At 38.7% G+C, this 27,972-nt stretch overlaps 4 protein-coding genes across 15 annotated transcripts; 1 reads left to right on the top strand and 3 right to left on the bottom strand.

Annotated features, from left to right (window-relative positions):
• Positions 1–425: 425 nt before the first annotated feature.
• Positions 426–3,759, bottom strand: LOC100698134 (uncharacterized). Its single transcript, XM_005467691.3, has 7 exons — positions 3,532–3,759; positions 3,030–3,305; positions 2,170–2,457; positions 1,926–2,092; positions 1,751–1,843; positions 1,625–1,669; positions 426–1,515 (listed from the first exon to the last, which is right to left on the bottom strand). Exons 1-7 carry the CDS (start codon positions 3,569–3,571, stop codon positions 1,351–1,353), a joined length of 1,074 nt encoding a protein of 357 aa, XP_005467748.1. The 5' UTR covers positions 3,572–3,759; the 3' UTR covers positions 426–1,350.
• Positions 3,760–5,217: 1,458 nt separating this feature from the next.
• Positions 5,218–10,169, bottom strand: LOC102079518 (tensin-1). Of its 8 annotated transcripts, none has more exons than XM_013267938.3 (8): positions 10,021–10,169; positions 9,131–9,269; positions 8,780–9,018; positions 8,427–8,685; positions 8,166–8,314; positions 7,972–8,091; positions 7,217–7,261; positions 5,218–7,088 (listed from the first exon to the last, which is right to left on the bottom strand). In XM_013267938.3, exons 4-8 carry the CDS (start codon positions 8,641–8,643, stop codon positions 6,951–6,953), a joined length of 669 nt encoding a protein of 222 aa, XP_013123392.1. In that variant the 5' UTR covers positions 8,644–8,685; positions 8,780–9,018; positions 9,131–9,269; positions 10,021–10,169; the 3' UTR covers positions 5,218–6,950. The 8 variants fall into 8 exon arrangements, 7 of the variants coding, with proteins under 7 accessions (XP_013123392.1, XP_013123393.1, XP_005466411.1 ...); XM_013267939.3 differs by having other exon boundaries at positions 8,427–8,658; XM_005466354.4 differs by having other exon boundaries at positions 8,427–8,548.
• A 4,663-nt stretch (positions 10,170–14,832) lies between these two features.
• Positions 14,833–23,388, bottom strand: LOC100694395 (uncharacterized). 4 transcript variants are annotated; one of them, XM_013267943.3, is made up of 12 exons: positions 23,263–23,388; positions 20,616–20,757; positions 20,324–20,448; positions 17,813–17,961; positions 17,542–17,674; positions 17,158–17,427; positions 16,791–17,075; positions 16,539–16,690; positions 16,340–16,450; positions 16,082–16,126; positions 15,728–15,927; positions 14,833–15,451 (listed from the first exon to the last, which is right to left on the bottom strand). In XM_013267943.3, exons 1-11 carry the CDS (start codon positions 23,267–23,269, stop codon positions 15,748–15,750), a joined length of 1,599 nt encoding a protein of 532 aa, XP_013123397.1. In that variant the 5' UTR covers positions 23,270–23,388; the 3' UTR covers positions 14,833–15,451; positions 15,728–15,747. The 4 variants fall into 4 exon arrangements, with proteins under 4 accessions (XP_013123397.1, XP_019221997.1, XP_019222001.1 ...); XM_019366452.2 differs by having other exon boundaries at positions 14,833–15,927; XM_019366456.2 differs by having other exon boundaries at positions 14,833–15,927; positions 20,324–20,366.
• LOC102080103 (uncharacterized) lies at positions 22,031–27,972 on the top strand. Of its 2 annotated transcripts, XM_005466361.4 has the most exons (11): positions 22,031–22,180; positions 22,521–22,578; positions 23,225–23,239; positions 23,334–23,464; positions 23,579–23,714; positions 24,614–24,898; positions 25,072–25,410; positions 25,512–25,696; positions 26,748–26,849; positions 26,956–27,054; positions 27,140–27,972. In XM_005466361.4, exons 2-11 carry the CDS (start codon positions 22,527–22,529, stop codon positions 27,359–27,361), a joined length of 1,566 nt encoding a protein of 521 aa, XP_005466418.1. In that variant the 5' UTR covers positions 22,031–22,180; positions 22,521–22,526; the 3' UTR covers positions 27,362–27,972. The 2 variants fall into 2 exon arrangements, with proteins under 2 accessions (XP_005466418.1, XP_005466419.1); XM_005466362.4 differs by lacking the exon at positions 23,225–23,239.

Here is a 27,972-nt window from a genome sequence, read left to right as displayed (position 1 = left end):
ATCCCTACGTGTCTCTGATATAATCTAAGCAGAGATTGCCAATTACTGTGGGAAAAGCTAAACAAAAACATTAATTTTAAGTATTTGTGAAAAAAATCTGTTCCAGTACTTAAATGAGTCACTTTGAATGCATACTCCAGTTCTTAAATGATGAGCTGATAAACGTTTTTTAATGTCTCTACACAGAATTCGTACTTGTGCCAGACAGGTCTGAGGTTCTGTTGTTTTTCTTCTCAAGACAGAAATCATCAGTTGTAGTTTGATTCCTGCTCTGCTTCCTGTCTTCTGTGAACCAGCTGCTATGGCAGAAAGGAATTGATGTGCTTGGATGAGCTTTTGGCTCTCTGGTGACACTGTAGAAGGTGCTTTAAGTATTACTGAAGGTAAACTGTGCAGGGGAACAAATACAAATACCAAACAAGTTGTAGAGATAGGATATAGCTTTAATGTAACAGATTAAAGCTATATGTAACAGTCTAAATACATGCTGATATGTGCATAAGGTTTTTTTTTAAAGGTTTTAGAGCATATAGTCTTCTCAGAAAGTGCTTAAATAACATATGTATAATTAAGTCCCAAATATAGCTCTAATTCACACAATCGACAGTACTTTCACAGGATGAAGGGGTATTGCACTTGTAAATAAATGTTACAGATACGATAAAGACTAAGACGTGAAATCTTCATACAAGCAGCAATAGCAAAAAAGTCTAAAATAAGCGTCTTCATTAGCAGTCTCACATTTCATACTAACTGTGAATGTAAGTGTCTCCGAAGCTAAAAATATTTCCCTTATTTAAGTTAATCTGTCTCAGATTTCACACTTAACTGTAAAACCTCCGTTTTTAAAGTTTTTGCAACCAGTGAATGTAAACACCAAAGAGATGAGCTGATTTTTAAGGACCCAATAATGACGTGTCTTCTACATATATCTTCCCTGAAAAATATCACATTCAGAGTGGTCTGTAATGCATAATGTATTCCTGACTGAACTATAGAGAACAGAAAAATGTTTTTACAGTAGTGTTTACTAATGTGCAGTATCCCTTAAAAATCACAGCATAAAAAAACAAAAAGACAGAGGAAGACCTGAAAATACACATTTTCTTTCTCCTTGATAAATATGGAACTACAGCAGGCAGCAGTGAAGACACAAGCTTCAAAATGTTTTTGGTTCTAAAGTTTTTTATCCATAAAAAACTAACTGTAGAAACATAAATTTGTAAATTTACCAGTGGTTTGAAAACATTTTTTCTTGGCTCAAAAATGATGTCAGACACTCGTATTCCCTGAAATGTCAAACTATCCCTTCACCGCCACACTAAAGAACACGGTTCAAAATCAAGGTTTTCAGAGGAAGTTGATTTTTTCTGAGGTATAAACATCACAGTACGTTGAGGATGAGCTGAGTGGGGCATCAGAATTGAAAACTGTCCCCTTCAATTCAAACCGTGGCTCAGCGTCAGAGTTGGGAGTGATGGTTGGAGCCTCTTCCTGCTTCGCCAGCGGTGTAACCTGGAGGAAAAAGACAGACGTGTCACTGCACATTACAAGCAACAACCAAGTCTTGTTTCTAAGTTTAAATAAATTTAAAAACTGCATTGAACATTTACTTAGGTCATACCTCACGATAAGCAGGTGGAGCATCCATAGCAGCAGAACTGTGTATCTGCAGAGTTCAACAACACACATTAATAGCAGGAAAGAGAGGAGAATAAAAATGGCTCGGGAGTTGAGTTCACACACTAACCATCGGGCCAACTGGAGCATCAGGAGCCTCATCAGTGTTGGGTGGATTAGAGAGTTCACAGCGCTGGTTTGATCCCGGTCCCACAGGTTCAAACTGCAGTTTGATTTAAACAGACAATATAAACACAACTAAAAAAAAAATACACAAAAAGAAAATAATAGCAGAACATGTTCACCTCATGGTAATACACAGCAGGCTCGCTATCATTCTCCTCAGCTGCTTCTGAGTTGTCCTTTGCTGAGGAGCTCTCACCACAACAGCAGTGCTTGCAGCAACACCAGCACAGTGTGACGAACAACGCACCACCACCAATACCGAGGTAAGTCGGACTGAACTGTGGCTCTGAAACAAAGTCCGTTAATCAGCTCAAAGCAAACTGTATACTGTATAATGAAAATGACCAAACATAGTTTATTTACCTTCCATTTCCAGGAACACTACCAAGGCTTTGTCATCATTATCATCTCTGACTTCAAACCGTCCGATGCATGTCTTTTGGATGGCCTTGTGTACAATCCCACATGGCTTTAAAAGCTCAAACCCCACGCAATCCACTTGTTTCGAATCATGCTGCAGCCTGCCCTTAAGGACTATCGCAGTCTTACTGTTTTCACCAGGGAAGAAGTAAATGTTGCAGGAGTGCGGTTCCAGATCAAAAGTGATGTTCAGGACTTCATTAGTCTCCAGGGTATAGCTCTTTGTGACCTCTGATAAAGAAAATATTAAAGTGATATTTAAGTTAATGCACTAATGAATGAGGAATCTGTAGGAAGCAGGGACACCTCTAGAGGAGGGGTTGACGACAGGAGAGGGACATACAAAGTGACACAATACAAATGACAAAAACTGTATTTGCAGAAATAGTCTTGGTTCCTGGTGTAAGGTTTTCGATTATTTTGTGTCAGATTTAAGGAAAATTAAGTTACTGTCGTGTATGATGCTTCTGAAGATGAGCTGGGAGAATCTCCATAAAACCAGAACCTGTCTTTTTAAAAAGGGTTCAAACGAACCAATCCACATGTCCTTTATTGAGCTTTAGATTTGCATTGCTCTGGTGGACTTTATAAAATCCGGTTTACAGAGAATACAGCTATATGACTTAACTAAATGCATATTTGTTATATACCGCAGTTTGGCTTTAGAGACTTTAAATATGCTGTTAGTGTTACGCTCTCATTGTTTTTGTAGGTCAATCCAACTATAGGCTTGTGGTAAACGTTTAGCACACCTGTAGAAAAAGAAAAAAAATAGATAAATCAAGGACTAAAAAGATCCACACCTTTTACGTCAATGATCTTCGCATGCATCAATTCCCCATAGTTGTCTTTGAATATGTAGCGGCCACTGTCTTTTTGGGCTAAAGAATTGATGGTATATAAGGTCCCAATCATCTTCCATCTACTGCCCTCTCTGGGCGGAGCTTCGTCACGGTTCCACAAGATCGTCCCTTCTGATTTGTTCTTGGGGATGAACTCGATAAAGTGAACCCTTCTTGACACCCTCATCCTGAATCTGTTTCCATACTCCACTTCATGATTTTCAACATAAGCAAGGCCTGGAGAGGAGAGAAAAAGTATTAATGTATGTTATTATTGTATTTTATTTTGGCTAATTCTGGCATATTTACATTGACATGTTCATTAATATGCAGTATTATCGGACTTAAGAAAATTGCACTTAAATACAATAATAAAGGGTGATGCTGAGCACTGATGCTGAGTCTCAGACTTCAGCATTATTAAAGCTGCTTTACTAGCGTGGAAATGAGCTTCCTTACTTACCCACACCAAGACTGGCAACTAGAAGCAACAACAAGATCATGATGTGCAGGGATTCAGCGATTCCGAGTCCAACAGTAGGCACAAAGCACCCTGCGTTTGGGGGATATTTGTACCTCTTTTAGTATGTAAAGACTTCAAATTACACCAACCCTACATAAATACATGGGTAGTAGAAGAAGGTTTTGTGAGCCCACCCAAAGGGCGTTTCCTTCAGCGCACTCGTGATGCGTTTAAGGGTTTTACGGAAATTCTTGTTAAAATACCGAACAAGAGGATTCGGTGTGACTCGGCCTCATCCCGTCACTTCGATAAAGGATTCGCGAGGGGCTGTTAGGGCCACGAAAAATAAAAAGAAATATAATTTTACAACAACAACAACAACAATAATAATAATTTTTTATTAAAGGTTAATTATTGCTGTCATTATTATTATTATTATCATTATTATTATTATTAAATTTAACAATATTGTTCAAATTATTGCAAATTATACACACATGAATATCTATCTATCTATATCTATATCTGTCGTTTGGACTGGAGAAGTGTAGTTGATAACAAAGGGAGGGAAGGTAATCAGAACCGAGAGGATCGCACTACCAGAAGACAACATTGCAGACATTGAAGACAGCTACAAGTAACTGGCCCACAGGGAAATGGGAACCATGGAAAGGCTGCTTGGAAAGCTTCAAATGCAGAGAGTCAGGCAAGTCCTGATGAGCCAGCTAAACAGTAAAAACAAGGAAGGAGGAACAGGAGGAACCATCATGGCAGGATAGGCCCCTGCACAGCATGTACCATCGGCAGATAGAGGAGGTGGCTGACATCCAGAAATCCTACCAGTGGCTGGACAAAGCAGGACTGAAAGACAGCACAGAGGGACAAATCATGGCAGCACAGGAACAAGCTCTGAGCACAAAATCCATAGAGGCTGAGGTCTATCACATCACGCAAGGCCCCAGGTGCAGGCTGTGTAAAGATGCCCCTGAGCTAATCCAGCACATAACAGCAGGATGCAAGATGCTGACAGGAAGGGCATACATGGAACGCCATAACCGAGTGGCCAGCTTAGTGTACAGAAACATCTATGCTGAGTATGGCCTGGAAGTCGAGAGGGGAATTTTTATTTTTTTTTTTAGAATAAAATCAAAATTTCAAGACAAATTTCAAAATGTTATTTTGAGAAATAACTTAGAATAATATTTTGAATTTAATCTCAAAATAGTATTTCAAGTTTATCCTCAAATTTGTATGTTGAATTTCTCATTGAAATACTATTTTGGAGAATTAATTGGAAATTTTGAGATTAAAGTCGAAATAGTATCTTGACTTTCATCTTGGATATCTTTTATTGTTGTCGTTAATTTTAAGAATCAACAGATTCTAATTACTTTGGTAATCTCCCAGCTTTTCTACCACTACAAGACTAATTGTGGTTTTGAGTGAAATTTCCTTTAATAAACTTAAGATCCATGTACCCTCTGAGTGAGTTATGGGAGCTTTATGTGTAGATTTACATAATATCCCCATTCAGCTTTAGCTGTAACACAGTTGACACTAAATAGCAAAGATATATATGTGGTCAGTTATGCACCTTCCATATTTTATGGGCCTCTTTACTCATAAAAGAATCCAGATTTTATAAAACTGAAAGACTAACCAGTAAAAGTGACCATAAAGAAAGACCAGATTTTGACATGTATTTTATGAACAAAGCATTTCTGTCAAAGTAACACAAAAAGGTTATAAAAGTTCCAGCTTACAAAATCTATAAAAAATACAGTGAGGATAATACTTGCATTGCATTTAGATGTGCATTTTTAAATAACAGATTTAGACCATAGAAAATTATCACAATTTGACACAAAACAAGTGCCTCAAAACTTTTTCAGTTTTCACAAAAAGGTTATAAAAGTTCCAACTTACATACAAAAATATACAGTGAGAGTAATACTTGCATTGCATTTAGATGTGCAGGTTTTTTTTTTAATAAAAAAACATAAAAGCTATTCTTCAAAAAAAATACCCCATCCTTCCTCAAAAGGTAATAATAAAACCTTCAAAGAAGTGATACATGGAGCAGGAGGCACAGATAGAGATATAAAACAATAATTTAAAGTAGTTTATGGTAATTGGTAAAGGTGGTAACATTATCCTTTATTATATATTTAACATTCATTTATATTTCAATAATATTTTATGTTTAAAGTTTAAAAAGTGCTAAACAAAAAAAAAAAAGCAATTCAAAACTATTTCAGTGGAAATAAATACAATATTAAATTCAATGGAAACAAGGGATTGCATACAGTCCCACAATTAAAAGACAGAAACATTTTTAAAAAGTCAGATGATAAAAATCAATTTTAAGAAAGACATTTAAAAGGTTTCAAAGTTTGCCTGCCTGAGATCTTCAATGGGTCGTAAGTTGGAAAGGCTTAATCGCATTTAGTGGACAGGCAAGTCAACACTAACCAAGGCCATGGTGGAAGATCTCAGGCAACAGCCAGGGTCACATGGCATCAGCAGCAGATATAGACAGGAGTGTATAAGGCCTTAAAAACCACCAATAAAATCTTCATATTAGTTCTACAACTAAAAGGTAGCCAGTGGAAGCATGTGAGGACTGGTGTAACGTTACTGCTTATTTTTCTATATATTAAAAGCCTGCAGCAGCATTTTGAAGTCTGAGGATGTTATGATGAATGCTGTATGAGTTAACAGCATGACAGCAGCCAAATCTGGAAGAAATACAAACACGAATAACCTTTTCTGATTTGGAATGAGCAGCTTAGAGCAGCTTATTCAGCTTAGACAGATATCTGTCTAAGATGAATAAAAAAACAACTGTATAACTTTAGACACGTGCAAATCAAAAGAGAAATTGGAGTCAAAAACAAAAAGTTTGTGCTGGGTGGAGAGGGTGTAAATACAATAAATTCCATTATTCAGTTTCAGAAAAAAATTTGGACATCCAGTTCCTTCCTTCCAGATTGGACATCATATCCTGTTATGACGTCTCGTATATTGAGTTTGTTGTGTATTATCTGCAGGGAAGTGACGATCTTGAACATGTCAGGCCAAGATGTGCCCAAGAGTTAGCATGTAGCATACAGCAGTTGCAAATCAAAGGGGACCCAAAGTGGAACCCTGTGGGACTCCAGAAGAGAGAGGAGCATAAGAAGATAAAACTTTGTCAATCCGTACAGAAGATTACCTGTTTAACACATACAACATGATCTGAGGGTTTAGGTGAGGTCAAGAAGAATTTATATATGTTGTTTTTGTTTTTCTGTTTTTTAAGGGGGTAGACTGCTGCATGTTTAACATTGGAGGAACAAACCACAGATAACAGAGAATAATTTATAATAGTTAAAATATCTGTCAGTTTGAGTGCAAAAAACAACATCTGAACTTAAGCTCTAAAACTCTGAACTAAGAGAAGGTGCAGAGGGAACTGTTACTCCTTCCAGATCAAAGTGTGGTTCCAGGGTTGAGAGCAGGGGGTCTGAGCTGACTGGGGGATGTGGAGTGGAATTCCACCTGCCTGGAAGTGCAACCTTGAGATAGCAGAGAAAAAAAAAAAGAAAAAGAAAAGAAAGGTACATTAGATCAATGAACAAAATGAGTCAGCCTTTTTCTGGTTTCTGCGAGCGCATGGGGGAATTCTGTTTGTTTGTTTTTGTACCTCAGGCTCAAATGGGTTCACATGGATACTTACTTCATGATATGCCTGTGAAAAGAAAAAAATATATACATCAGTCCACATAGCAAGAAGGATTTTTATAGTGATAAAACCGAAGTAGGACAAAATGTTAAGGGAATTTCCTCTTTTGGGGCTACAATTTAATGCTTTTGAGTAAAAAGACAATATAGCTTTGTAATAGATTTTCTGATTTATGCTGTGTTTTTTTACCATACCTTCTATTTGTTTCTTTTTAAAGTAACTTACCTTTGACAATAATTGTAAAATTAACAATCATGATTGTGTGAAAAAACACATTACAAATTGAGCTATTATATGAATTCGGCGGGCAGTTTAGATGAGACAAATGACGTGTGTGTGCTGTGGAAAAGTAATAGTTTCTTTTGTTTTGTTTTCAAAATATTTGTTTATTTCTTAAAATTTCTTCATTCCATTCCATTCCTCTAGCATAGGCTGGGTACAACAGTACAGGCCATAATAAGAAGCTTTATTGCTAAAAAGACTGACTGAAAGAACAAACTTCATTTTCAGGAACAAAAATAATGATCAAACAAATATAGCAACTGAATAACTGCCTCAGATCCATTGAAATATTAATGATTCTTTAAGATTCTATAAAATAAGACTAACATAAAGAGAAGACACATCATAGCAAACGCATGCGATCAGCAGGCCAAAACACAAAGATCACTTGTTTTCAAAACAGTATAAAAGTATAAATCAAGCTTTACACCCACCGGTGGCTCAGACGAGGTACCCGTAGGTTGTTCAGGAACATGAAAATTCATGGGCTGACAGGACCAATATGGAGGAGGTGGTTCACCAGAATAACGCTGACCTGTAGGTTGATCCTGATCCTGTAATTGAAATAAGGATATTTAATTAAAAGTTAAAACAGCTGTTATTAATCTCCACTTGAAAGAATACTTACATGACAATATACATTAGGCTCAGGTGAGCCTTCAGTCTGAGTCTGAGGAGAAGACTTGCAGTTCATTTTACAACACCAGCAAATGCAGATGATCACAATGATGGCAACCAAGCCAATAACAGGGAGTAATGTACTCTCTGAAATAAATGCTGTAAAAGCACAGACAAAGTTAGGGGATACTGTGTAGAGTGTGTGGGGCTGATGTTAAATTAGAACGATTAGTACTTTTCCACCCATGAGGAGAAATACTCTTTTGCTCACCTCGATTCGCGTTAAGCTGTGCACTCAAGGCCAGGTCGCCTTCTGGGTCTCTGAACTCCAAGGTGCCAGAGTCTATTGTTTCTACAGCATTCATTTCTATGCCATCCATGACTGTCCAAATTCTGTCAAAGAACCAATTATCTTTTATGATCAGACTGCCATTCATCAGTGTTCTGGGTTCCATTTCCCCTTGAGGCGTAAAAGTCACAGCCCACATCTTAATGGCCTGAGGCTATGGAACGACGAAGTGCTCATTTGTCTTTGCATTCAAGTAAAGTGTTAGTTCTGTTAGTGACACAGATCAGACTTCATAGGAACATTTAATCTGGTAAAATGCAGAAATTTCACATCACCTTGTGCTGCACCCTGGTCAAGTTGTAGCAGCCACTGTCTGCCTGAGTGAGATAAGATAGCTCTCATTTATGTTTTTCCACCCATGCCCTGCTTTGTCTGATCTGAGAGTCTGTGCGATTCCACAGGATCTTTGGCTGGTCCAGACTGTGAAGGGGAATAAACTCCAGGATTTCAGCCTGTCTAGGGATACAGTACTCCCAAGTATAGTAGTAATCCCTCGTGACCTTTTTGGCAGATTCTTAAAATGCACATTAAGAAAAAAAAGAGTGGACTTATATTTAGGAACAGGTAGCTAAGAGGCATATCTATATATTTTTGATGTAAATATCAAGTACAGCCCAAATTCTCACCCAAGACTTTCAGTTCAACAACATTGTGTCACTGATGGCCACCAGATGACGCCAAATAAATTCCTTTATCTCTTTCTGTCAGAAAGATGTCAGTAAGATAATTTGAGCCAAGAGAGACTCTGAAGCGTGCGTCTGTTGCCTGAAAGATAGACAGCACATATATATTTACACATTACCTCGGGTTAAAACAGGTTCTATTTATTGTCCTCAAAATAGTTTACTACTTTTAAACAGAAGCCTTAAATGTATCATATTCCAGATCTATAATAGTCACATAGAACCTGAAGCTGCTCACCTTCCCATCTTTAATTACAACTTTCACAGATCCCCCATTACTTTGATTGAAGTATATTGGTCCACTATAAGGTAAGGGTAATTAGATGGAAACTGCCACCTGCTGCTATAGCACACCTCCTCAGTTTGTATAGAAGCTGAAGAGCCTTTAATAGCCAGTATGCACGAGAAGAAGAGACAGGTGGAGGTAGTGTTAATGTATAAGGATAACTCTAATGATTTTGGAGAGCTGTGTGGCAGAAGAGGAAGAGTAGGGATGACCGAGAGTAAGAATACAGTGAAATATTTGCATCACCTCCTTAAGTTTCCCTGTAATAACATTAAAAAAAATAGACAATATCAAAAATACAGTACTGCAATACTTAAATTTTGTTTAGTTGGGGATAAGGTCAGGTATATATATGTATAAATAAGAAAAGTGCAACAATATTGTAGGTGCGGCTAGCTTTACTGCGACTTCGCATGTGAGGGCTCACTTGACCGCGGTTTTGTTCTGAGGGTATTTTAATGATGTAAACTTGGACTGACACAAACGATGTGCAACTTTTTGCAAAAACAATACTTAAAAAACGACATAGCAAAGTTTATGTACTTACAGCAAAATAATAGTAGCAACGTATCTGACTATAACGCTGTATGCGCGTCTCCAACTATCCGTCCCTGCCCCTGTAGTTCCTGGGTGGAGTATAAACAACCCCCGGAGATGCGAAGTGGGACGCTTCCTAGCAATCAAGGGTGGAAACTCTGACGTCATTTCCTTGATCATTATCTGGAAGAAAGGGGTCGGGGAATCTGAACATTTTTTAGGAATAAAATCACTGCAGAAAATTAGCATGGGAAAAAAGTTAGACTTTTCAATTAAGTAAAAGTTATAGTCTTACTGCACAAGTTATATACTTGAATCTTCTCCTTCTTTTGGCTGCTCTCTTTAGGGGGTTATCACAGCAGCAACAGATTATCTGCCTCCATCTCACCCTATCTCTAGCATCCTCTGTCACGCCAGCCCTCTGCATGTCCTGCTTCACTAGATCCATGAACCTCCTCTGAGGTCTTCCTTTTGTCCCCCTGCCTGGCAGCTCCATATTCAACACCCCCTGTCTAATGTGTCCAATATATCCACTTTCCCACCTAGGCACATGCCCAAAACATCTTAACCTTCACACTTGCCTCTTCCAAAATGTTTGAGCTGTACTCCTCCACTGTTATCCTATTTTAACCCAAACCCATATTTGTCGGATTATTGCAAGGGAGGAATTAAATACGTCTGTCTGTCTGTCTGTCTGTCTGTCTGTTTGTTTGCTTGTTTTAATGCATGCTCAATCATTCAGGTAAGGAAATCCAAGTGATTAAATGTTTCTCCCCCTGAAAACGCTAGGTCTAGATGAAAAGAATCAACTTTTTGGAAAACTAGCATAGCTTTATTTTTTTTTAATGAACATTACTGTTAGACCATTTAGCTTATCTAAATGTCTCAAAATCTTTTCCTAATGTTATAAATTCCTCCTCTATTTGAGTGTTTATAGGATCCAAACTGTAAAACCTGATAGGAACTGATCAAAAGGCCTCAAGAACATACATAATAAGCATCCTCAATAAGGTTTTTATTATTTTCCAGCCTGTAAAACCATTATGAATGTAATTTAAAAAATTACAACGTGATAGCATACTTTTCTTTATATGCAATATTGTATAGTTTTCCAACAGGTTGGGGCTTTTTTCAGGACAATAACCAGCCACAGTTACCCCTTATATATCCTTCTCCTGCAGAACTTTAATTAACTTTCATGCACCCTCTGATTGACTATAACACCTTTATGTGTAGTTCATGCTCTGCAGAAAATTCCCATTCAGCTTCAGCATAATGAGCAAATGTTAGGATGGTAGAGTGCCAAATATAATGCAGTCTATGTTGTTCAATTTATTCACTGAACAGGTTTTTATCACTCTGACTGTTCAATAAAATGGGACCTAAATTGAGTACTTATATTTGAGGACTCTAAATTATTTTCTGAACCATAGTAATTGTTAATTAAAAGGATATTCCCTTGACTTTACGCCTGAGAATCAGCTTAGTAACCACAAGGACTCGTTCTGAGTATGTGAAAACAATTAACTTGGCCCATTATTTTCATTCTTTTCTCCTCCTCCAATTAAGCTTTCAAATCATTGATGATTTATTCTTATTCTTACTAACTGTATAGTCAGACATCTTAATGTAATGCAAACAAACAAGACTGTTACATGACTTTGGGCTTACATACAAAAACACAGGCTCAGAATACTATTTGTTTTGCATTTATGTTTGCGTTTTTACTGTATAAATAATCTCTGAAACATTCACAGCATTTATCAAATTGAAATAATAAATGCCCCAAATAAGTGATGTATAGAGCTGAAGGTATAGGATGGAGGTGTGGAACACAGTAAATTGTCCATTATGACAGGTAAAACTGGCAACATTATCTGTGAGTGGGACATATTTGTCTTACCTCAGGAGAAATGAGAAAGAGTTCACAAACAGCTTCCTCCCCTGGGCCATTCAGACTGTTAACAAACACTATCCCCACACAACCCACCCCTGACCACCCACCTCACCAATCTGAGTAACCTCCACCACTCAAGGCCACTCACACACGGACTCTATTCAGACCAAGTCTTTTCTTTGCACTACTTCCAAGCAATTTGCAACTTGGAATAAGGATTTTCAAATAAACGGTTGATATTAATGCAAACTTTAGAGAATACTTACACTGTAATGAGACACAAGTGCAGGTGAGGCAGCGGTCTGAGGACATTTTATGGCACTTTTTCAATTTTACACTAGTACAATTCCTATGACAACAAACAATACACCAATGCCAATTACTGTAATTTCTGATCAAAATTTGAGTGCACAGAGAAAGCTGGGGTGTTGAGAAGAGTCTAGGGAGTTTATAATAGTTAGAAATCTCCCCCTATGGGGACATATGCTCTTTTGCTTACCCTGGGTCACTTTTACCTGTGACAGGTTGTTTCTAGGGCTCTGAACTCATTTCCACAGGATAATTTGTTCATGCTATTTCTTACTGCCTTAATTTCCCCCAAAGAACCAGTTATGTTTTATGATCACCCTGCCTTCAGTCAGTCCGTTTCCCCCTCAGGTGTAAGAGTCATAGTCCATATCTTAACATGCAAAGGTACACAATGCAGAAGCGCTCATTCTCCTTTGTGTCACAATGTCTGCTTCTGTTCGTGACACATATTAGACTTCATAGGGACATTTAATCTGGCAAAAAAGGCCAAGACCCTAATTCCCATCAAAATCATTTTTAAATGTTCCTGCTGTCAAAAATTTGGCAACAGGAGCAATTTAAAAAGTGGGGAATTCTGAGTTTTCATGCCTGTGGAGTTTATTATATGGACATGGTGACAGTGAAAAGACAGCCTGTACTTCTGCTTTTCAGACGAATTTTGGGATCGATTTTAACATTGGACTCTATGGAAGAGTTGCAGGGAGGAGGCTGTGCATTGGTGACATTTATGAAAGAACCATAATATATACTACAATAATAATAACATTGGATGAAAGAGGACAGCGATGGCTATGTTTTGATGGTAAAATGATACTTGTAGGGCGAACACTGTGGACACAGCAGCAGTTTAAAGAGAAGATTTTAATACAAATTTTTCCTTTACTCCCACTCCAGCAGTTCAGCTGTCTTACTCTAACCGCCAACATCCCATTCCATACACACCCATTATAAACTCTGAAGAAACTGAAGAAAAGGTATAATAGATATTGAAAAGATAAATACAAGTTGAATAGTTCAATGTCTTGGCATGATACAGTTGAAAGAGGAGTAAGTTGAATGAGAATTTGAAGGGTCTCCCCATTGAAATACATGGTAAATTTTTGTTGAATAAAGTTGAATAATTTTAAAAATATAAAAGTTAATAATGAGAAAAATAGAAGCGGTAATGTCCAAAAGAAGAGGAATCTAACTTTGGTTGAATGGTTTTTCTAAGTTGAACGGTGTTGAAGGAGATAGAAGGCAAAAAACGTACAGAATAGAAAATAAAATATTATAATAATAAAGAATAGAAGAACAATACTGTGGATGCTTAATCAGCATCCACACCAATAAAGATTTGAATAACAATACTGTGAATGCTTTTTAGCATTCACACTAATAATAATAATAAAATAGTATAATAATAAAGATTTGAATAACAATACTATGAATGCTTATCAGTATTCACACTAATTAAGAAAAAAATCCAATTTAGAATTTTTTATTTTTTTTTTAAACAACAACAAAAAACAGAGTGAACTTGTATTTAGAAATGCACAAGTAACAGGGCTCTGGAGGTAGAGCAGGTCATCCACTAATCAGAAGGTTGGTGCTTCAATCCCTGGCTGTTACAATCAGCATGCCAAAGGATTCTTGGGATACTGAACCCCAAGTTACTCACCGATATGATAAGTGTGAATGCTAGATAGAAAGCACTTATGTACAAAAACAGTAGAAAAAAGTACTTCAAGTGGAAAAGTCTATCTAAACAAATCTATTATCAAACAGATTGGTTGATGCAGGATAGTTTAATTCTCATTAAGACCAGACATGGTCACACAGCACGTGGAGCAGCTTACCTCCAAACATTTACCTCAAATTTTGAGGAGCCTCCTTTATTTGGAGTGAACTGTACTGGTCCATAATAAATAATATGTATATAATCAGATGAAAAGTTTAACCCCATGCCATAGCAGTTATTCTCAGGCTTTATACCAGGAATGGACCAGGAATGAACAGGTAGACAGGTAGTATTAATGTAAGTTAAAGAATTTTTCATGGAGTTCCACAGAGTTCTGTCCTAGAACCAATACTTTTTACATTATATGTTTCCCCTCATGCAATATTATTAGAAAACACATGCATTTTCATTGCTATGCAGATGACACCAATTTATATTTATCTACGAAATATGATAACACAAAGCAATTACTTAAACTACATGCATGTAGGCAAAGGAACATCCACTGCAGGAATTAACATCTGCACATCAACTTGCTATAAGAGCTGCATAGTAGCAGACTCTCCAAAACCAGCTTTTTTAAATGTCTGTCAACATACAAATGCTGTTATAATTAAATGACTTACAGTTGCATTAGAAGCTATTACAACTGTAATGCTGATTGTAATGTTAAAAAATGCCTAACCCTCTAGTTTCCATGCAAATTTTAAGGGGCTCTTCCATTTAGATTTTTTAAAATGTAAGAAGTAGTGGTGTTGTCATTCCACTGTGTCCGCGCGCGTGTGCGTGTGTGTGCGTGTGTGTGTGTGTGTGTGTGTGTGTGTGTGTGTGTGTGTGTGTGTGTGTGTGTGTGTTAGAGAGAGAGAGTGAGACAGAAAGAGGGAGCGAGACAAAGGGACAGTTTAAAAATTTATGTAAGCTCTTTAAGGTCTTTTTCAAATCATTACACTGATTCCATATTCGGACATCTTCATGCAATGCAAACAACTATCAGAATTTTACATATATTATATAAACAATACATGTTTTTCAATGCCCGATAAAACTTTTATACAAGCTTCTGTTTAAAGATATACAGAACCACAGTTATACTTGTATTGCATTTGAGAATTAAACAATATAAAAAGCCACTTTTAAAAATTGCCCAACATCCCTCAAAACGCAACAATAAAAGCCACAAACAAGTGATGTATGGAGCTGAATGCACATGACAGAGGTAGAAAATACCCATACAAGCTAAAGCTAGCAACATTATCTAGTCCGATATCAATGGCAAAGCGTATTACATGCTTTGCCATTATACTGGATTGCATTATCTGTTATTCAGTAAATATCCTTAGCTCCGTGGAGAGAAGCAAAGTAGACACTACATGCAAATAACAATTCTAATTTACAGCATATGCATTTATATTCCACAATATAATAAAACCCTGATTCCGTAGTTCACACTTCAGCTGCTGGAGATGTAACAGGGCATTTTGAGGACAACACTGAGTGAGATTTATGTTCTTGTACCTGAGGATAAATTAGGAAGAAAAAAAAAATTCAAAGCTTTCCCAGAACCAAACTGTTTTCAAGACACGACTTTACAAACTTACAAGCAATCTTGTTAACTGAAAAAATATAATTGGAATCCATACATTTTATAACAGTACATCTTGGTGTGAAAGATAAAAAACTGATAATGTATCAACACAGTGCGATTAACATCTGTCTGCATGGCCTTTTTCCTGTGCATGTATGACAATAGCTTTGCAAAGATGAAAATGGAAAAAGTGGAATGAACTCTACCTGAATTTTCAGCATGCTATTTACAGAAAGTTTAGTTTGTCTGAGTTATAAACATCACAGATAGTTGTGTCTGAAGTAAGAGATGGTGCAAAAGGCATGTCTAATCCTTTCAGTTCAAATCGCGGCTCTGGGTCTGACAAGAGGAAGTCTGGGCCGACCGAGGGATCTGGAGTGGAAGCCTGCTTTCCAGGTACTGCAACCTGGAGACATTGGTAAAACGAAAAAGGTGCATAAGTGCAGTGGGTAAAATGAATCAGTCACTGACAGGCCAAAAATGCCTCTGAACGAGGAAATTCCTGTTCTTGGTTTTATGCATTCATGGGGAATTTTGGATGTTTGTGTGTGTGTATATACCTCAGGCTGAGCAGGGCTCTCATGGATATTCACTTTGTGGTACATCTGTGAAGTTAGAAAAAAGCACAGGAGTCAGAAGAGGAAAGAGGATTGGTGCTATTGTGAGTTGCCCGGCAGGCCCAGATGAGATAAAGACTTAGTTAAACTCAAATGGGCCAATCCACAAACACTACTTCTTTTCAAAACAACAAAAGTGGCTCAATTCCTTTCACCTCACTTTTATCTTTGCCTTGAATTTAAATCAAGCTTTACACCTACCGGTGGCTCAGAGGAGGTAGCTGAAGGCTGTGTAGAAACATGAGAATTCACAGGCTGATAAGACAAAGCTGAAGGATGTGAGTAGCTTGGGCATGCAGGTTCATTCTCATTCTGTAATTGGAATAAGGATTTTTAATGTAAAAAAAACCATCAAATATTAAAATAATTAATCTTTATTTCCACTTGAAGGAATACTTACATGATAATATACAGCAGGTGCAGGTGAGGCTGCAGTCTGAGGAGCAGACTTGTCCCTTTTACAGCACTTTTTACAACAACAGCAACAGCAGACCATCACCAAGATGACAATCAAGACAGTCACAACCATAAATATAATCTGTGGCAACATTTCTGCAAGAGCACGGAGATAGTTAGGGAATATGGTGTAGAGAGTGGGGGTTAATGTTTGTTAGAACTTCTACTCTATGAGGAGAAATACTCTGTTGCTTACCAGGGATCACTTCAAGCTGAGCACTCAAGATCAGGTTGCCTTCTGGGTCTCTGAACTCAAAGGTGCCAGAGTCTCCAATTTCGGCAGGATCGATTACTATGCCATCTATCACTGCACGAATTCTGCCAGAAAAATGATTATCTTTTATGATCAGACTGCCATCCATCAGTGTTTTGGGTTCCATTTTCCCCTCAGGTGTAAAAGTCATGGTCCACTTCTTAGCACCCCGAGGGTATTCAATGACGAGGTACTCATTCCACTTTGTTTCATAGTGTCTGGTTTGTTCTGTTAGTGAGACAGATCAGACTTCATAAGAACATCTAATCTGGTAAAATGCAGAAATCTCACATGCGGCTTCTCACATCACCTTGTACTTTGAGCAGCACCCTGGCCAACACAGAGTGGTCCTTATCCCTGAAGTTGTAGTAGCCACTGTCTGCATGAGTGAGGTAAGACAGCTGCCAATTACCGTTTCTCACCTCAGCTCTGCTTTCTCTGATCTGAGAGTCTGTGCGATTCCACAGGATCTTTGGCTGGTCCGGACTGTGAAGGGGAGTAAACTCCAGGATTTCAGCCCGTCTAGGGATCGAGTACTCCCACGTATAGTAGTAATTCCTTGTGACCTTTTCGGCACATTCTTAAAATGCACATTAAGAAAAAAAAAGGAGTGTACTTATATTTAGGACCAGGTAGCTAAAAGGCATACCTAGATATTTTTGATGTAAATATAAAGTACAGTTCAAATTCTCACCCAAGACTTTCAGTTCAACAACACTGTGTCGCTGGTGGCCACCAGATGAGACAGAATAAATTCCTTCATCTCTTTCTGTCACATTTGTAACATAAATTGCGCCAAGAGAGACTCTGAAGCGTCCGTCTATTGCCTGAAAGGTAGATAGCACATATATAGTCCTCAGATTAAAACAGATTATATATACTATGATTTAATTGTTTCAAACAGAGGTCTAACATTTATCATATTGCAGAAATGTAATGGTCACATAGAACCTGAAACTGCTCACCATCCCATTGTTTATAACAACTTTCACGGATCCTCCATTACTTTGAGTAAAGTATATCGGTCCAGTATAACGTAAGGGTGTATAATTAGATGGAAACTGCCACCTCCTGCCATAGCACACCTCATCAGTTTGTATACCAGAGGATGAGCCTTTAATCAGAAAGATGCAAGAGAAGACGAGACAGATGGCGGTAGTGTTAATGTAACTGAAACCACAAACATCTGATGACATAATATCAGTTGTTTCCATTAATATACCAAACACACACACACACACACACACACACACACACACACAAACACACATTTTGTTACACTCTGAAAGTAATTTTGAAGACAAGGTTCTGGAACATCACTGAATTTACACAAATGCAGCAGCATAAAAAAAGCATTCCTAGAGATCTCTCATCCCCAAAGCATGAGGCAGAGTAAAGTATAACTCTCAATCTGATGAATTAACTCACATTCGTCATGAAACATCAGAAATAAACCAAGTTATTATTAGCTGAATGAAGGAAATACATGAACAACATCTCACATCAGTAAATTACCCTCTTTTCAGCTCAGTCACCACAGCAGCTCCAAACCATTAAACCATTTCTGCCTTGCCTGTAACATTGTCTCCAAACGGTTCAACCTGATTGGTCCCTCTGATGCACTCACTTCAGCAGCCGCTATTCTCAAATCAGCAATGGCTGACCATCTAAGAACAGCAGCATGCAAGTGGCCACTTTTAGATATCAGCACTGCTGAGCCATTAACTCAAACCTATACATCACAACAGCGAGGTGTATTAATGAAGCCAGATTCATGGCTTGGCCAGCTATGCTGAGATGGCTAAGCTCAAAGTAAGAGTCACTGTGGTAATTTATACTGGTAGGGAGCAGGTCAGGTTTTAGTTTAAATCCTCCAGAAACGCAACGTGTTCACTGATTCTTTTATTTACAGCATGTTTTAGCTGTTAAGCAAAACCTTATTAAAAACCAATGAATGAAGCACAGAGTGTACAGACATGTGCACATATAATTAATTAATTCAATATAAAAAGTATAAATGTTGTGTGGTTTTAATCTGTTGCTAAGTTTCTTTAGCACTGCTGGAATTGCAGCTCCATGAACACTGAACATAAACCATGAACACCGTTTCAACTAATAAAATACCAAAAAGTTGACTCTGTTCATCTAGACACAGAATTAACTTTTTGGGATGTCCTTACCTGGATGATTGAGCATGCATCAAGACAACCAATAAAATAATTACACTTTGATCTGCTGACAAACTGATGCGATTCTGCCATTCGGCAGAAACGCTGCCTATTCTGATATTGGACAATGGCCTAACGTTGAAATAGATCCAGTTTAAAGTTTCAGAGCTCTAATCTGCAGCTGTTACCTTAAACAGCAGTGACAACGTGATTAACTTGAATGGATATGCGGTGCACTAAGCCACTAGACTAGACTTTCTGTAGCATTATTCTCTCATCTTATTTGTGCTGTTGCTTTTTACTGATGTATCTTTTTTTTCTTTAAATATTATAAATGACCATTTTAAGCGCCACTCTCATGGGATTATCGCATGCGGACGATGAGACACGTGACTCTGCAAAACGCCCATATTTACGTGTGAGCGCTCACAGAGCCGGAAGCAGAAGACAAATAAATATGAAAAAGTTGATTGCCACCGTCGTGCTACCCGTTCTCTCTGACTGAGGTTATATGTTTTGTCAAACCAGCTAACGGAAAGAAATCTTGGCTGTGCTGAATTTTCTGGTTTCACTTCCGTCGTGTAAACATTTCCTTTCACTTTGCGCCCAAAGACATCAATGATAATGCATAAATACCGTGAATAGTTTAAAACACATAAATATGTAACTGTATATTTATATTTCAATGAAATTAATCAGATTATTGTTTTGTTTTCTTCAATTAAGCCCTAATTGAATTATGTATACATATTTGTATACATAATTCAATTATGTAATTGAATTATGTATACAGAGAAGCCAGAGAGAATCTACAGTCTCGACTCAGCGTTCCCTATTTTCAGTCTTTTGTTCAATTAAGGAAAACGAAAAACAATAAAAACAATATGCTTGCTTATTTGTTTATTTATTTGTTTGTTTATTTATGGGTGGATGTACGTTGATAGGTGTTTATGTTTCCCAAATAATTTATTGATAAATGAAATGCACCAAGCAGTAATTCTGGGAATAGCAGATGGGTGTGGAGACGATGCGTATTGTTCTTCCTGTGTTCTGCTACTGATTTAAATTGCATTAGTCTACAGCAGCCCCGTCTTTTACTACAACATACACGCACTTTAATTCGCTCGCAGAGTGCCACTTAACACCTGGCTCCACGGAGAGATTGGATAACTTTGTACATGCTGTACCCACGGAGTGTGTGGCATTGAAACCACTTAACGTTTGTTGTAAATAATCCCAAACCATTGAGCGTTGTATTTCAGATTTCAGGTGTTTATATGTTAGAATGTGGGAATGAGCTCTACTCACCGAAGAAGACAATGGAAAACATCAAAAACACAAGCGACATGTCCTGCAGAGAAAGAGCAGAGAGGTGACTTGAGGCTCTTTTTTCTGTGCGTTTTTTTCCCTCAGCTTCCGTACCGCATTCCCTTCTGTAATGAAATGTTCGGATAACACACAAAAATTAACCCCGAAAAAAGCAAATCAGTCCACAATAAACACGTGCTGTTATTGGGAGTGACACAGGTGATGTTCAGTATTAAAAAGCCTGACTAAGAAGAAGTTGTGGACAAACAGAAAAAGAATAACAGCAACGTACTTGTTTTGTGTGATTGAGTTGTGACTGGACTGGGCGTGGCTTAGGCTCCACCTCTCCCACTGTAACTGCATACAGGGCCCACCTCCCAGGATACGTTTCAATAACAAACCGGGCGTTTGTGTTGTGTCTGCCTGCAAGATCGCTTTTACAAACCACCACATCATAAATAAAAGCAGTTTAAAGGGGATAAAAAGACAACTTTCGCGTCCTTTTGTTGGCTGCCGTCCCATTTCAAGTGAATTCAGTAGGACTGAATTCTAAAGGAATCGCAGTCAAGACGTTTTTAAAGAGTTACATGCTAAAAACACTGGGAAATAACTGGTCCAGTACCATAAAACATGCTTTATTTTAATCATGCATATAACCTATACTAAAAACATGTTTAAAATGTAAGCATGTGCACTGTTAAGGACTTTACTTATCTCATGTGACACATAAACTTCCCCAAATAAAGATAAACCACACACCATACACTGCTGAATTAGCAAGTTTGCTTATTTACAAAGACATGAACAGTCTCTAACTTTTATGTTTGTTTCATTTAAACGGAGAGAGACAAACGTCACGTGTGTCCATGTGGCACACAGATAAATCTGTTTTGTAATTTTACATTTATTTCTTATCATTTAAGCCAGAAGAGTTGTGCTGACTGATTTCTGTCATTAAAATAGAACAAAATGTCTTTATCATGTAGTAAAACTAAGATGTATCAGTGAAATTGGACTTCTTTCTTCTTATATTGAGATATCTGAGGGATGTTGTCTGCCTACTTAAGATCAAAGTAGGCTGTATGTGTAATATGGTGTAATAAGAGTTTGACATTCCTGCCATAGAAAATCAATAGAGAGTTTCTGTAAAGAGGAGTAAACGAGATGAGTCCAAACGTGGTGACCAACTACAAGAAACATCTTACTGCTGCGCTTGCCAACAAGGGTTTCTCCACAAAAAACTTGCTTGTGTTGTTCTTGGGGATAAAACACTTATTTCACTCAATGACATGAAATCAATTTATAATTTTTATGTAATGTGTTTTTTTCCTGGATTTTTGGTCCATATTCTGTCTCTCCCATTAAAATGAAACTACCATCAAATCTAGAGACTTTATTTCTGGGAAGCTGGAGATCAAGTAATTTTCCCCCACTGTAGAAAATAACAAGTTAATTTTGTTAATTAACTTTTGTTAATTTTTTAACAAGAAGGAAAATTTAAGTGAGATGATTTCCATTTCGCGTTATGATCTCTTATATTTTCTAAGATCATCTCATCATTTGCACGTACAGTCAGATTCTGACGAGTTACTACAGAAGTCTAAAATATAGCAGGCTAAGTAAAAGGGAGGGAAAATATGTTCCCTTGGGCTAACGGTGTATTTACAAGAACTGCAAAATGTGACGCACTTTGCGTATCAGCGGCCGAGAATACGACGTATCCATCGCCATAACAGAAGGGGGAACAGTGGGCATGCGCGCTCTGCGGAGGTCGTCGTTATCCTCTTATCCTCATCCACAAAAACATTTTTTTTTTAAATTACCCTCCGGTGGATTTCTGTTTTGCACATCCTGCAGGTGAGTTCACATTACGCGCAAACTGAGTAATCGTTTGTTGATGATCGGTAACTGATGGCCCGGCAGCCTGTAGTAGCGCTGCGATGGTTCAGAAGATGGGAAACATGTTGGACACCTGAGTGGACATGACTTCAAAGAGCGGACAGGACGTCATGGGGGGGACATGAGTGCGCTGTAGCTTGAGTCCGCACGGACATCAGTAGGGCTGTCGCTGAGCTCCCCGCCTTTTGTAGCTTGTTGATTAATGATCGGATGTCCCGTCTGGCCGCTTGTTTTCAGAGGAGGGTTGGGGTGAATGTCAGTTACGTTTACAGATGAAACAATCCGCTGTCTTTTACAGGAGAAGATGTCCTCCTGCGTCCTCTACACTGCACTTTTCACCCTTCCTTTTGCACTGGGTAAGTGTGGCACCAGTTTTTAATAAGACTACCCGTAGTTGTTCTGTTTCTTTCTGCTTAAATAATTATTAATAATGCATTTACTGGTGCTTTATATTACGGTTAGGTTATTCATAGTAAAAGTGAAGTCAATGTTACTATTTAAAAAAGTGACTAATTAATACATTTGTTGATAACGTCACCATTATCTGCAGAATGTTTCTAGAAAGCCATTTCATTAAAGGGTCTTGGATTAAATAAAACAAAGGCAAAGAAGAATGGCCAGCCCAGATTTGAAGAGCAGAGAATGTCGTTTTTTAGCACTTCAGCTCTGAAATATAATTCTCACAAATATAAATTTCCAACATGCAAAACTATAATAAATGTGAAAGGTGCCCAGAGAAAATGCAGTGGAAAAATATGCATCCAAAAGAGTATAAAGGCAGTACGTGAACAGTAAGAATTAATAAACGTGTACATATGCTGAATTAAAGAGTTTAAAAGTCAAATCACATAGCAGATTCTAAAAATCTGTTACAAAATAGATGACCTTAAATGACCTAATAGCATAAAAGTAGGTCAACCTTTTACATCTGTAGGAGAGTTACCATCCATATCTGAGGTCTAAAGAAAATTATTAATTATGTTACTCGTACTTTTCCTGCAGGTTGGGAATTACTAGGTGAGTCAAAAGTATCATTTTACCGCTCATGCATCCTTCATCTGCAGCACGTGGTCTCCAATGATGTTGCTGACTTTCATTTGCACCTCGACAGGTGACCGAGAAAAAGTCCAGACTGTTTGCGTCGGGAAGGAGTTTCGTCTACCGGTGGACTCAACGTCACGAATCGTGACTTTTACGCCGTATCCCGAGGGGCCGAAACGCATCCTGCTGGAGAAAACCACTGTGAGTGGACGAGTGTTGGCACTTGGGGGTTTTGTGTGTGTGTGTGTGTGTGTGTGTGTGTGTGTGTGTTTGGTTGCTGTGTTGCCTAAAAATGGATCTGCCATGCAACTGTAGGTTAAGGACCCACGGTTTGAGTGGACCAAAGATAAGTCGTTAGTCCTGAAAGAAGTGAGTCATGCTGACCAGGGACTTTATGCCAACAAGCTGTCCGTGGGATTCACCTACGAGACTGTCCGTCTGATCGTTTCAGGTATGACAGTTGCCTCTCTTTGGCGAAATTCATTGCTTTGTGTCATGATGCAAAAGAGCCATAATTTTTCAATCATCTGCCTCTCTTGGCTTGAAACGTTAAGCAATTTAACTTAATGTGTTCGTATCGACTCACTCACTGGCCTGCACCAGTTATTAGCCACCTGTGGAGCATTGGACTGCCATTACCTCATAAGACTTTGTTCTGTTACACTACCTCCTACCGTACATTACCAAATCTCCATTTGCACTATTTGCCTATTTGCACTACCCTGCCTGGTCTACACTGAATGTCATCTACCGTTACCGTTACCTGAATATTGTATATTGTATATTGTATATTGTATATTGTATAGCTTGTACTGTATTTATTCAAATTTTACTTTTTAATTATTTTACTTGCATTTTTAATCTCTCTCTTATATTTAAATGTTCATTGCTACTTCTTCTAGGGTTTGAGAGTAACGGAATTTCTATTCTCTGTATGTCCTGTACATATGGCAGAATTGACAAATAAAGTTGACTTTGACTTTGACTTTGACTTTGTATGCTTTGATGCCATATAGGCAATGTATTCATTGCTTTAAAGCAGAGAAGTTGTAACAACTATTCTGACTCTGTTTCAGGTGTGTTTGTGTGTGTGTGCATATAACATTTACCAGCTACACCCCTGCTGCGTAAAAAGAGGAGAGGTTAATTGGTATGAATGCACAGCAGGTGTGGCAGTACTTTACCTGGCAGTATACTGATGTGTGTTAGGAGTGGGTCTTTTGCAATATCACTTTAATTTTCACCAGTTCAGTTAAAAAGAAAGTAACTTTTGCATTTTAAAATTGTACTTAAATAAACTTGTTCTCTTTCTGTCTTTCACTTATCTCGTGGTTCTTCGTCTTCCTTCAGAATGCATTAAACCCTACCGCAGAAACTATGGGGAGACCTTTGAGCACAGCATCCCCGAAAATGGCTCCCTGTTGGAGTTCTCTCACCGGGGCGCTCCGCCTGAGGCTGTGCCGGTTGTGCTTTGGAACCGGACAGACCCCGAAACCGGTGACGCTGGCCGGGGGCGGCTACTAAGAGGGGGGAAGGTCTGGGTGGCGGAGAGAGTGACGCAAGCAGACCAAGGCAACTACACCATGAGAGACGACAACGGGAAGGTGCTGGGTCGCAGCACCCTCACCGTCCGTGGTGAGCAGAGCAGAAACATGTGGGTTTTAAGAAGCTGACTGACTACCTTTAACTTTGTGACTTTACAGTGCTAATGGTTTTGTCGTATCTTTCCCTTTCTATCTGATGCCCTCTCATACTTCCACATTCACCACTACTCCATTTTTCATGATTTTACACATGGATGGATGCAGGGCATTCCTTCAACATCACACGCTTTACCAAAGAGTCCATAATCCTGCCTCTATTTCTTCCTCTTCCTCATGCCCATCTCATTTTTACCCCTGGCCAATTTCCTGATGAATCCTCCCTGGGCCCCTTTGACCCCAAACCCCCGCGTGGCCCTGTGCAGCTCATCCGTGAGGGGCAGATAACGGACCATGACCTGCGCTACAGGGGTATCATCTCACTGAGTAGGAACGGCTCCATCTACGAGGTGGTCATTGCAAGGCTGACCTCAAGGCATGATGGGCTGTATGAAGTCAAAGACAGGAATGGCAACCTGGTATCCTCCACCTACTTGCACGTGATCGGTGGGTATTGTGCGATGTTTTTGGAAGCATGCATCAGTCAGAAGTTGTTTGATCCACAGTTGCCACTCCTCCTCCTAAAATGCTATCTGCTATCTTCCCAGACAAAAGGGGAGGGAGTTGGCGAGCACTCCTCAAGTCCGTCACTGTCCCTTCTGGCATGTTCGTGTCCCTGGCTGGTTTCATCCTGTTCATGAAACGCTACCCAAACTGTAGCCTCTCCCAGATCATCACCTGCTTTAGAACACACCGCACGCCGCCAGCCAACCCCCCGAGGGTCAACATCCAGGTGAGGAAACCAGGAAAAAACATCATACTGACTTCCTTTTACATATATATATATTTGGACAAGGAAATATTGTCTTTGAAGCCATTTGATCTTCTTGAAGCAGTTCCTGCAGATAAGGGTGCTATAGCTGAACAGAGTCACAGGAAAGTGAGCTTTTTCTGAAGAAGTCACTGCTCCAACCTCTAGCAGAAATGACAAATTTTCCACCCAGTGCAAGAAGTTAGAATCCACCCACAACAGTTCAATTTATATATTGTTTCCTACGCCATACTGCTGTACTCCATTTCTTCTCATCCAGCCATTTCTTGGTGGATTTATTAGGGTGATGCACTCTTCACCCTGATGAAACAGATGGCCTCACTCTTTGATATGAAGGAGAGTCTACAGCCAAATAAATAAATACAAGCCGTCAAGTCAATCATATTGCAGATGCATGCACTTTGACACCTCCATGAGTCACATGTTAACGTTATTGGACATTTCTCTTTTGCACCAGACAGTCTGATGGGCTGAAGTATCTTTAAGAAGTACGGAGAAAAAAAACTTATGGTAGAAGCTCTTTATTCAGTGGGTATGTTTTATTTCAGATACTTCGTAGATATTTTTATATATTCTGTCCAAAGTAATTTGACTGAAGCTCTGTAGATGTCAGCGTGATGATGCCACACACATCACTAGCAAGGAGCAACCTGATATCCCGGCGAAACGTTTAACAGACACACCGGTCCACGATGCCCATTTCACGCTTTGACTCTCCAAAACATGAAACGTGAAAGGAGAGCAGCAGACGGTTACATAAATAGGGCTAGCTGTTTCAGCCTTTCTTTTTAATCTCTATTTGAGCCTTGCCATGCCTTCATGCCATGGCGAGACATATGTCATCTGGCTGTCCCTCCGCAATCCACAAGAACCTTGGACACAGTGATCACTCAAGGTCACATTTATTGTTTTTACGAGCAGTAACCGGTGAATTGTGATGGTCTGTGAGCCGGATGAGTTCCTAGGTCATTATCGTTACTGGTTTATTTATGTTTGTGTGTTTTTCTTGCAGCACTACAGTCACCCCTCTCCTCAGCCCTCAGGCCACTACAGCTACTCTCAGCAGCCTGAAACAACAAGAAAATGGACCCCAAGAGCCAGTCCTGTTCACACTGTAAGACGGACTAACTAATATAATCTGTTTTGTTTTTTTTAAGGGAGCTAAAATCATTCAATTGAATTGTGTCTGTGTTCATATCTGTTGTTGTTTGTATTTCCAGGGTTATGCTCCGGTAATGGTAGGGTCTCCGAGAGCTGAGAACCAGGATGCCCACAGGGCGACAGCTGGGAGTTCTCCTAGTAATAACTTAACTGTTGAGGTAATACAGCTCTCCAGCTGTGAATATTTAGATGCCACGGATTAATACGATATTTGCTTAAACTTGTGTCTTCATCCCTTGTTAGGAGGCTAAATCTAATGAGGAAGAGGACAGGATTTCCTTCCCTGTGCCCGGAGCTTCAGACTGCCTCCACTCATCCGAGGACTGCGTTCAGTTCCAAATCAAAAAGGACGGAGATAAGGGAAGGGGGAACAAATCCCAAGACTTCTTTTCCACGCTGCCACTAGACACGGACACCTCTGAATCCTTCAGTGTTTACACGTCAAAGAATCTGAACTTTTCATAAAACAGAGAACTGGATCGGAGATAAGGGAAGAAGGATTATTCAGCATGGAGAAATCACACAAACGGTGAAGTTATGCTCCTGACAGAGAAGAAAAACCTTGCCTGTGCCTTATGCACGGTTTTAATAGTTTGCTTTGTAATTTTTCTGAAGCATGAGTTGAGCATAATCCTTCCTGTCTCATATTGCACTGCCTGATGGTGCTCCTGAAATCTCCTGCCGTTACCTACCTCCGGACCCTCAGGACCAATATGATCTGCACTGCTCCTGTGTTTAAGACGGTCTCTAGGGCTACCCACCAGTTGTTGTGGTAACGTTTGAAAAAGCTCATTTTTAAATACTGTACAGCAATATTGACTTAAGTTCTCACCCATCATGTTGTCCATATGTAATTATTATTCTAAATAGCTTGTCTGCATTTCTAACGATTTATGCAGTGTATTAAATCTTTGGGGGTAATTCTAGTTATAATAGTTATGTGACATGTTTCACCAAATACTGCAATTAATCTGTGAATTTTGTGTGCAGGATAACTTTTTATCCCCAAAGCTTGTAATATTTTCACAATGTCATAATGTCATCACTCAAAAAATAAAAAAAGTGTCTTTAACAAA

Source organism: Oreochromis niloticus, linkage group LG2, assembly GCF_001858045.2.
Source record: "Oreochromis niloticus isolate F11D_XX linkage group LG2, O_niloticus_UMD_NMBU, whole genome shotgun sequence".
NCBI classification, from domain to species: Eukaryota; Metazoa; Chordata; class Actinopteri; order Cichliformes; family Cichlidae; genus Oreochromis; species Oreochromis niloticus.
The sequence above is the reverse complement of the archived record's forward strand: the minus strand, read 5'-3'. Positions and strand labels throughout refer to the sequence as shown.

Coding starts and splice junctions, on each gene's coding strand:
- LOC100698134 (XM_005467691.3), bottom strand. CDS start 3,571: ATGATCTTGTTGTTGCTTCTAGTTGCCAGTCTTGGTGTGG. Junction 3,306..3,531: donor AGTTGCCAGTCTTGGTGTGG/GTAAGTAAGGAA, acceptor TCTCCTCTCCAG/GCCTTGCTTATGTTGAAAAT. Junction 1,844..1,925: donor CTGCTGTGTATTACCATGAG/GTGAACATGTTC, acceptor ATCAAACTGCAG/TTTGAACCTGTGGGACCGGG.
- LOC102079518 (XM_013267938.3), bottom strand. CDS start 8,643: ATGTGGGCTGTGACTTTTACGCCTCAAGGGGAAATGGAACCCAGAACA. Junction 8,092..8,165: donor AGCCTAATGTATATTGTCAT/GTAAGTATTCTT, acceptor TTTCAATTACAG/GATCAGGATCAACCTACAGG. Junction 7,089..7,216: donor TGAACCCATTTGAGCCTGAG/GTACAAAAACAA, acceptor TGCTATCTCAAG/GTTGCACTTCCAGGCAGGTG.
- LOC102080103 (XM_005466361.4), top strand. CDS start 22,527: ATGTCCTCCTGCGTCCTCTACACTGCACTTTTCACCCTTCCTTTTGCA. Junction 23,715..24,613: donor TGTCCGTCTGATCGTTTCAG/GTATGACAGTTG, acceptor GTCTTCCTTCAG/AATGCATTAAACCCTACCGC. Junction 25,411..25,511: donor CACCTACTTGCACGTGATCG/GTGGGTATTGTG, acceptor CTATCTTCCCAG/ACAAAAGGGGAGGGAGTTGG.
- LOC100694395 (XM_019366452.2), bottom strand. Junction 17,962..20,323: donor GTTTTCCATTGTCTTCTTCG/GTGAGTAGAGCT, acceptor TTCTGATTAAAG/GCTCATCCTCTGGTATACAA. Junction 17,675..17,812: donor TTGTTATAAACAATGGGATG/GTGAGCAGTTTC, acceptor TCTACCTTTCAG/GCAATAGACGGACGCTTCAG.